We start from the raw sequence: 10,267 nt of genomic DNA, 5'->3' as shown, positions 1-10,267 counted from the left end.
AGGGAGTCCCGGGACGCTACAGTAGTTCAACCCCCAGTTAACATAGCTTGCAACCAGGACGTAGCACGTAGACCCTATCAAAGTCCATGTAATGTATAGATTCTGCACGACTCATCATCAAGAGTAAAATCACTTATCAGCAGAAAATTTACTAAACCATTACTCAGAACCATAATCGTTCGCAAAAATACGCATCAAAAGACAATTGCAAAACCGAATTTTTCTCTTAAAATATCAGAGATAGCGAATTTCTAAATGAAGACTTAGTAGAGTCATGCTTTGTCTTTATTTTAATTGGGGAAATGAATTAAATACTTAGGTCTATGAAAGGAATTCGGAGGTGGTCAATCGTTCTGCCCGATAGTACTGGTTCCACACTATCTCTATCATACATAGGTTAAGGAATCAAAATTCATCTAAGGAAACCCTTCTTTATTATAAAAATTAAACTTCCCAGGGAATATTGAAATAAACTAATTGATTTCAAAATTAAACTTAATGAACTTTATGCAGTGCTTTATAAATAAATGGCTTTTGCTAATTCACTTGACAAATCCACCCCATTCCTAGTAGCTCGGGTATGGGGTTTTAAGTTTAATTAATAAAAATCACTCATCTATCCTCGTTTAATGCTAAAACAGACATTCTGATCTGATATGCTAATTTGCATAAGGATTATTGCGTTTAGTTTGCAGCTTAATTTAGCTCCAAGCAACATGATTCCTTTTAAGGGAGCATTAGGGTACAGACGAATAAGATAAGGTGGAAAATGGGGCACATTTAAAGAATTCTTTGGAAGATATCAGTAACTTTAGTGGCAGCCAAATCAATCCATCTGTAAAACATTAATTTTTTTTCTGAAAAAGAGAATAGAGGGATTAACAAAGCCACTATCTGTATTGCTTATTGGATTATTAAAAATTTGAAATTTGCGAATTAATGTGTCCCTAAGGTTTTTTAAAGTGGATCATCTTCACATGAGCCTATTTGGCCGTGCAGCACTTAGGGCTGTGCACTCGCATCTTTGGACTCCCGAGGGCTTACTATAAGGGGAATACCCTTCAAGTAATGTAACCTACATCAGACCATACAATATAGAAACGGATCTAGAGCCACTTAATTACTTGTGTTACCCTATAAGCAGTCCAGGTTTTTTTGACCCCCTTATTTCCAAAGATCAACTAGCTTCCGTTAAAAATAACCTAATAAAATCAAGGGATGACATCCATGAACAGCCCGATTTAATATTTTAAAATAGTTGGATTCTTGGGCAGATGGTGCAAAAAAATATGTCTGTATTGCTAAGTCCCTAAGTTCTCGGGCATCGAAAGAACAATCCTCGCAGTAATTAAGCCAAATCCCTTAAAGTTTGAATATCGCGAACATCGGGAAGGTAAGTTTTGGCGTCACCTACAGCACGTGGTCGAAATTAGCACGTAAATCAGTGACGGTACGGTTTTTTACCTACGGTGAATCGGACTACAAACCAGGCAAAACCGCTTCCCTACCGGGACAGAATTAGCCCACAGTTAAACCACGTTCCAGTTGGCTGAGTCGGATCTACTCAGGCTTTACGATTGGCTCCGACCGTCGACGAATCGATAGGCCGGAGGAGCGTACGCACACGTATGTCCGCGTGGGATCAATGCGTGGGTGGAGGAAGGGATAGGGGCAGAGGCCAGACATTCCCAGTCAGCTACCACTTCCCTCTCGCTCGTCCACCTCGTGACTTTTCCTCCTCGGAGGCATGTTGAATTACTTAAAACGTCGATTCTCTTCCACCGAACTCATTAACGAATTTAAATCCGGAGTCGGCTATGGCACGCAGCAGAGCCACCAGCAGACAGCGTCGAACCAGAAACCAACACAGGACTATAAGTATCTGCCGGAGGAAGTTCGCAGACAAACCGTGGAGGAGATGTACAAGCAAGTCGCTGCGGATAGTGAACAGACAAGGGGAGCGCGAATGGCTTTTCCCAGTGCGCCAAGCTCTCCAACTAAGCAGTCTTCAATGGGCATTGGTGGCGGCAGTGTAGGCAGCGGTTTCATGAACACTGTCACCGGACAACTTACCAAGGCTAAGCATCTCTTCTCCACGGAGACGCTAAATTCTATCATTGCTGATGTGAAAGTACCTGGTGTTGCGAGTGGACCGAAATCCAAGATTCTGCTGGTCATTGATCACCCTCTCACTGATTGGTCAGTGAACGGGATTATTTGCTAATATTTGAAGGAGGGCTTGAATGAATGCCAATACTTTAGCTTTACCTTCTAAACACTGATATGGAGCCTAACAGAACAAATCCAAACACTAACATGAATTTAAACGATCAAAATTAAATCCAGCGAGGCTAAAAGAAGCTAAGACCCCATTTCAGTTTAATTTTCCGCCTTTTGGCATTTGTTTTTATGGTTGATGCATTTTCGTCTAGTGTAAATGCGCAATCTCTCGGTTTGTAAATAAATTTTTGGACACCATATTTGAGGGAATTTTAGTTCATGCTGATTTAATGTTTTTTTTTTAATTGTATTCGTTAGTATACGCTGCGCCGAATTAATTTCGAAAACAGTTATTTTTGCTTCCCAATCACACTCCTGCTCCTTCAGAATCCTAAATTAGTACAGCTTTGGTATCTACCACGTCCACTTAAGGTATTTTATGCGACTAGAGAAATGAAGTTGGATGTTAAAATACGTATTCTGTTACCTGATAATTCTTGTTTGATTGATATAAATGATGCGATACATTTACTTGTTATGCAATTTTTAGTAGTTGCGCGCCAGTGGTCTTTGTTGCCAAAAAGTTATTTCCGCTTACAAAAATTGCCAGTAATGTACGTGGAATTACACGCCGATGTGAACCTCTGAATGGTTTCGTTTGCGTATTTCTTATTTCGAGAAAGTTTCAATTCTCAGCCACTCAATAGCCTCTTAGTCGGCCTAGGACTCGCCTCACCCTCCCTATAAAAAGCTATTGTCCTTCTCTACTGCAGATGTCTACGCTGTCCATTATTCCAGACTTGGAACTCAAACTGTTTCTCTAATGATATCCACCTTCGAAAGCAAAAAAAATTAATCAGTTGGTAGTTCACACACCTTGCTGTTCAGTAATTTAAAGTGTTACTTGGTTAATGCCCATTTGTCAGTATAACATCATTTAACTTAGGAAGGGCACCTACAATGCACCAAACAAAACTTCTAATAGATCTGCTTCAGGCATGGACGATTATCTTAGAGCAGCCAAGTAAGTGTGACTGGTAGTACATACCACAATCAGCGTTCTGTAAACTTTTACTTCAGGTAACAACTAGGGATGGTAAAAACGAGATTGGTTTAGTATTGATACATTCTTTCCCTTTTTCTGCCTGATCAAGTTACTCCACGGCTTTAATTCCCACAATGCAATGGCTCAAAGTGGAAAATTTACCCACGCGTTTGCCATTGACGAAAATGACCCCGGACGATGCTTTTCAATGAGCTCTAGGCCGTCTTATGTTTATCCAATTTTTGCCCTCATCTTTTTCTCATTAGATATGCTTATTTGTGTGTTGCAGACATTGTGAGCCAGTCATTGTAGACGGCAGCCATGCCTGTACAGCTCGATTAACCATCTATTCGACTTTCATTGTTATCCACAGGGCCAAATATCTACACAAACGAAAAATTGATGGCGATTGGGAAGTTCGGGTTGAACAAGTAAGTTAACTTGAGTTCCTTAATTTCAGTTCATGCTCGTATCTCCACTAACTGCATAAAACGCAATCCCCAAGTTTGCTCATCAAAATTTGCAGGATGAATGAACAATTATTCTTCGCACTCCTTTTGCTGTTTCTTCCAATCAGCAAGGAGTCTTGGAGAATTTTTAATGAGCCAGCTATTTATAGAATTTCCATAAAAATTTTTATTGTGACTTAGATAAAATCGAAAACAATGACAAAGTGGGGACATTTTTGCCAGGAAAATGAGAAAAATTTGGCCTAGGGATTCAGGGAGTTGCGTTAGCGTGCGGTTCAGTTGTTTGAGCAGATAAAAGTTATTTTTGCCATGCATTTTCAGTCTATAATATTCAGATTTACGGTGGTTTTTAGGCTCAAATGAATGACATTAGCATCACAGCTTACCCTGATCAGGGTTGTGTTGTAACTGTTCAGGACGGAAGAGGAGCCCGTTCAGCGGCACGGTACGTTTTCTTTGTCTTTCCACAAAACTTAAAAAGGGCGCAACTTTGGTTGCCTGAACGATAAGACCATTGAACAAACTACTTATTTGTGATTCCATGCTTACAATAAAACCATTTTAAGTCTTTTCTGCATTGGCACTGGAGCTTCGTTTTGAGCCCCATTTATTCATGAACTATGCATGGCCCTGTGTAGATACTACATATGATGGCAACAGCAAACATTTGGCGACTAAAAACAAGGTATTCTTTTGTTTCATATCTAAGGCTTGATCTCTGTCCTGCCATGTATCTATTACCGTTGGATGGCTCTCGAATTGGTAGTCCAATAATGGAAAGCATCATTTCGCACAAAATTAAAACTCTTCATATTCCCATTCATTAATGGCTATTTTGTAGCCACATTTTTGTTTTAGATTTATGAGTGGTTTAACGCAATAATTACTACTTTAAGCAAATAAATTTATGTTTTTTGAGGAAAAACTAACATATTTGTGGTCAACTGATAACACACACAACACTTGCAAAACTTCTCTACAAAAACACCAATGTTCTATTTAAAAGTTTACCACCTCGAGTGGATAAAACTAATTACGATTACCCACTCATTCAGGGGCGATTTGAGTTGCTAAAATAGACTTCATGGTGGATGTACCCTGGATCCGCATTGCTTTTCGACCATTTGTCTACATGGGGTGTTGTTTGACCACTTTGAAATCAGCAGCATTACTGAAAGTCAGCACATCAAATGAGCTTCTTTAAGACTGTCAAAAAACATGAAATCGGTCTCCACTAAAAAACAATTTGATTAAATAAATAACTAAGGTATACTTGTTTTTGGCTTTGAGGTACTAGTCTGTTTGAGGTGCCAATTCCAAAATTTCTTCCAACTCGAATTTCCTGTAGGAATCTCGCAGTAGTCATTTGAAGTATTGGTTGATAAAAAAGGAAGTGACCCGCAGTGACGCTGACGAGTTAATGTGGTGGTTACCATAATGATGCAATAATCACTACTTACCTCACTGTTTCCTACACACCTCTTCATAAAAGTGAAATACTTCCCAAGTGACACCCCTTTTTAACAGCCTAATCAGTTATTATGAAACAGTTTATAACATTTAGCAGAATTACGAATGTTGGAAATTGTAAGTGGATAAAAAATCTCCTCACCAGCAGTCTAGACCCTCTCAGTCATTTGCTTAAAGACGCTTCTTGGTTAGCATTAAGGCAACCGTTTGGAGACCAGCCAATTCAATCAAACTTTAATAATTTAATTTCTACAGAATGTTCAAACCGGATTTTGTGCTTATTCGACAAGGACTTGGCGCAGCAACGCAGCACTATGAGAACCTGATCACCGGATTCATGTTTGGTGCAGTGCCTTGCATGAACTCTATTGAGGCCGTCTACAACATGCGCAATAAAGCTTGGCTCGTAAGTTGTTCATAAGTCATTGAAGGCACTACTAAATGGCGTCTCGCCGTAGCAAGAGAACCATGACAACCACCAAAGAGGCAGATCCGCTGATCACGACGAGTTTCATTGGCATAAAAGTTATCACACACCCATCGTGTGAAGTCTTGGCTTACTTAACATGTTTACGACTCTTTTTTTAGTTCTCCAACCTACTGAAAATTCAAAAAAGACTGGGTGCCTACGACTTTCCACTAATTGCACGGAGCTATCAAGCCAAAAGCCAACCGCTGGTACATTTACGAGTCGTAGTCTTAACCTGGATAATAATTTCTACATTTAATTATTTAACAAGGACACTTATAAACACATCATTTTAAAGGCGAAAGTTCAATGTCAACTGAAGAGAACTTCCAAATTTTATTTTAAGTAAATGAAACCAAAAATACATTTTACCAGTTCAGTTAAGTCCCCTTTGATCGTGAATGAAACTAACATTAACTGATTAGTACTAGCTTTGATGGGCACTTTTACCAAAATTCCTTTAAGTTTTTAACAAATTTTATTATGGATGGATTTTTTATGTCTTAACAAAGATTAGAATTATTTATCTTGGTGGGGTGAGGATGGTTGCGGAACCCGTATTTGAGTAGCATCTAGAATGGAAGACTTTCTTCAAAAATGAGTACAAACCAGCCCCAATGCGGGAATAAGGATTTCATTTGTTCAAACGTCCTTGAATGGGATGAAAAGATCCTAAATGACCTTACCACTGCAACAGTGAGAGAACTGTAATGAATTATAACTGAGCCCCAAAATTGAGTAACAACAAATGCGAATGGCTGCAACAACTGCCTTTAAGAAATAAGACCAAACCCTATTACAAGCTTTACGAATAACTGATCGACTGAATCACCAAGATCAATTATTCTTAAGCTATTCACAAAAAGAGTAAAATATCACTTATTGCGCTCATTTTAGGTGCCTGATTTCCAGATGCCGGTAAACGTTCGACTTGGCGGCGACTCTGCACGTGAATGCGAGGTAGGAGAGTTGATGTTTTAAAAATAAACTTGACACTTCTTTTTGCTCATATTGATAGTAATGTACCATTCGGAGAATATTTAAGTTAAGCCCATAATTAGTTATGATCAAAAGGTACAAAGTTAAATGTCTTTCAAGAACTATTGTTTGTACTGTTGCCGCCCTTAACTTTAAATCGCTTGTGTGTCTCCCAACTGGAGTAGCTTGATTAACATAATCTGTAGTACAAATAACGCTTGTTGTCGAAAAGACAGTGAATAATTTATCATTGGAGCGTGGTAGGTAGTCCATGAGCGCCTGCTTTACCAGCATCCAGGCCTCCAACAACCGGCACTTTCCACAAGTTAATTTTGCGCCGTTAAGTTTTAACACATACCAGTAAATCCGTAATTGACCCACTCAAAATACACGTTAGCGCTGTTGTAAAACAACCGTAAACAACATGCGTTTCCTTAAAGGACTTACTGATGTGAGTGCATAGGAAAACAGCCAAGTAGAATGTACAACTTCTAAGTTACTCATTTCAAAATCGCTTAGCTTTACTCCCTCATCTCCGAGGGAAGGTGTATTTTGGCTTAGTTTTGTGTGGTGCTTGCAACCAAACAAACAGAAAATTGGAAGGCAGAAAAGTAGGTACTTTTAAGTTGGTCAAATTAGCACGTTTTTATTTTGTATTACCATAATAAATTAAGGTTGTGGACCAGTGGAAATGGAACCGGAAGTAACCGTTTGTCTAAAGTAGGTATACACTATAGTATTTTAAAGAGACGCGTATCATCCAGCGGAAAAACTTCGTTGAAATTTACACAAGCGACGAAGAACTACCGATTCCGGAAGTAGACGCGTTTAACAAGCTAAGAAAATGCCATTTTATGAGGCAATCAAAAGTTTGATTTTGACTGGAAGGGTTGAAGGAAATTCAGTATTGAGTCAAATTCTGCGCAAGACTGGTGCAAGCCGAGCTTAATGGCTGTCTATTTCCTCCTCAAGATTTCTCTTAATTTACTTCAATCTTAAAGTAAACTAGAATGTAATTTCTCTTTCAAACCTTCAAGAACCCTTTTTTATTGCCCACGCTTTCAACGACCAGGTAATTTTCGGATCCATAGTCTTGTTACAAAATGATGCGACATTAATGAAATTCTCACAAATTATCCGAAGAAAAATGCAAAACATACAGTCGTAAGAGAAGACTGATTTCCCTACTGTCTCATAGGTGCGGGTTGAAGACACTGCATTATTCCAGAGCCTAATGAGTTTGGCCAACAATACTCAGCGCTACGCCACCGTAGAACCCTGCGTTCAAAGCATCTGCGAGATACTCATTCAAAAGATTGGGCCCTTTACCAAGGCCTTTATGCAAGTTATCAGCGCTTTATTTCTAGTGTTTATGGATTAAAACAGGTATTTACCCGCTTTGTTGTAAATTTGTAAAAGTCTGTCTAGAAAAAGATATTAAATGACAATACTTATTGTCAAATATCTTCACCTGTTGTCTCAAATGGTTAGTCTTTGTGCTTTAAAAACCAGCTGGTTGCAATTTCGCTACCATTTTCTAAGGCTCAAATTAGCCTTGAACTTGTCGCTTATGAAATTAAACAATTGTTATGTCTTTTGGGCCGAAGTCACCCTCAAAGCTGGCATAAGGTAGCCATGAATTTGGATTGGTAAACATCGAGACGGTGTATTAACACCAATGAACAGCCCCCATAGAGGTCGTGGCGCAGAAAACTAAATCCCGTCAAAACAACGTGCACAAGTAACACAAAAGTGAGTGCTTTATAGTCCTTAGATAACTGCTAAAGTTGTTGGTGATGTATGGAGATTGAGTAGAAGCTTTATCACTCAATCAGAGATTTGTAGCAAAGCTGGCGTAAAAGGAGCCCAGAGTCGTGACCGGAACGACTGGCACAAGCGTTCTCAGCGGGTAGGGTTGGTAATTATTCAATGTTGGTCATTATAACAACAATTAAATGAGGCGAAATCAGCTACATGACAAGGACGAGGATTACTTCCAGGAGACACCCGATCCAGCTATACAGATATATCTCACATAACTTAAGAATACCTTCGTCATGATCTTTTTTTCAAAGATATTCCTTTTTTGAAATGCAAGAGTGTTTTAGGGGTCGGTTTCCCTTCCTTGGGAACATTTGCCTAAAACGTGATATACTTAATATAAGGTAGCTTCTTACCGTTGTTATTCGCTCATTTCTGTACTTTACCGCAAATGGAAAATACGAATTTGACTAATTTGGAGTGATTGCCACATTTAAATGATTTAGCAGCCTCTACAGTCAAATACCACAAATGATTTAAGAACTCCTCTTTGCCTTGATAGGAGAAAACCGATTTCTAACCCCTCTCTTGGATCGCCGGGATCGACTGTTCTGGAAAAGATTCCAGTCTCCCCAAGGTGAGGTTCTTGTAGTTACCTATTTCTACAGGCAGTTGAAGTTTATCCGACAAAATATGCGTAGGCTGTATTTGTTTTATCCCGCAAAGATATGCAATCATATGACCTCCTCAAATGACCCTGAAAAAAATTTGCGTGAATATGGAGCCCCACGTTTCTGTCACATCACTGAACAATTCTTCTTTGCTAAATAAAGATGAATCATACGGTCCCCACTCGCAGCACTTGCTTCAATAACAGACTGGATGTTGTAACATTGGATGTAAAAAGATTGTAGGCTCTTATTTACGAATTTAAAAAGTAAAACATGAATCAACCTTAAAAATAAAGAGGTTTAAGGGTGCTACCACCGAATTTCCAGCTAACAAGCCTATTAACATTCCTTGCTGATCTTTTTTGTTTCCTACATTTCCATTTAAGGACAAACATATTAAGAGGTGCGTTTGTTCAAAAAATAATGAAATAATTTTTAAATGACAAGTGTGGCTCACACTAAAAGCTAAGAGAACAATAAGAAAACCGTTTATTAACCACCAAGAAATTGTTATGATACGTATTTTCCAACAGTAATATCAAGATAAAACAAGGAAAGATTCATAATAATATCTTCGAGAAAAGTAATATTAATGGACGGTTGTGCTTGTCTACAGGCGTAAAGGTTTGTTAAAATTATTTGCACATATTATAGACCATAGACAGGTATGTCTCAATCTATCGACACGCCGATCTCTGGCGTGTTCCTCCTCAAGCTCCCCTCAATTTTAACCCTCTCAAGTAAAATTACGATCTAAACTGATGGTTGTGATTCAGGACTAACTCCAGGAAGAAACGGGTTGTACTCTGTTCCAAAGCTTTAGAATGTAGATTCTTGTAAAATTTGTTGACGAGCATTTTGAGAAGATGCCGTATGTCTTACCGGGTAACAGGGGGCACTGCTCAGAAGCAGTCCAAATGAACAGCGCAATTCTATCAGTGAATCAGTCACAGTCGGATGCAGCACGTTGGAAAAGGCTTCGTTCTCCATTCTCGATTGGAGGTGATAGTGACTTGGTGCTACTGACACCACATTTGACAATGATTGTGCCAAGAACCAATTTTTTAGCAATGCCTTATAATCGTGAATGGCAGAACAATCGGTCTACACCTACATCACCTGAGGAGGGGGAGGCATGGAGGATGCTCTAAGACCAATGCCTTTCATCACCCACTTGCTATCC

The 10,267-nt window shown here is 39.0% G+C and overlaps 1 protein-coding gene across 1 annotated transcript in view; it reads left to right on the top strand. All coding sequences in view use genetic code 11, as the record gives it.

Moving 5' to 3' along the window:
* Positions 1-1,747: 1,747 nt before the first annotated feature.
* Positions 1,748-10,267, top strand: part of EGR_03439 (Synapsin-3) — a gene marked incomplete at both ends in the record, with an annotated part of 14,050 nt that continues 5,530 nt past the window's right edge. The window contains 8 exons of the mRNA XM_024492688.1: positions 1,748-2,199; positions 3,639-3,696; positions 4,089-4,180; positions 5,461-5,611; positions 5,794-5,883; positions 6,572-6,634; positions 7,851-8,020; positions 8,976-9,050. Coding sequence (XP_024352821.1) covers positions 1,748-2,199; positions 3,639-3,696; positions 4,089-4,180; positions 5,461-5,611; positions 5,794-5,883; positions 6,572-6,634; positions 7,851-8,020; positions 8,976-9,050 — 1,151 coding nt within the window. The remainder of the gene's footprint in view (positions 2,200-3,638; positions 3,697-4,088; positions 4,181-5,460; positions 5,612-5,793; positions 5,884-6,571; positions 6,635-7,850; positions 8,021-8,975; positions 9,051-10,267) is intronic.

The sequence above is a fragment of the Echinococcus granulosus genome, assembly GCF_000524195.1.
Source record: "Echinococcus granulosus chromosome Unknown EG_S00018, whole genome shotgun sequence".
NCBI lineage: Eukaryota > Metazoa > Platyhelminthes > Cestoda > Cyclophyllidea > Taeniidae > Echinococcus > Echinococcus granulosus.
This window is presented reverse-complemented; position numbering and strand designations above follow the sequence as displayed.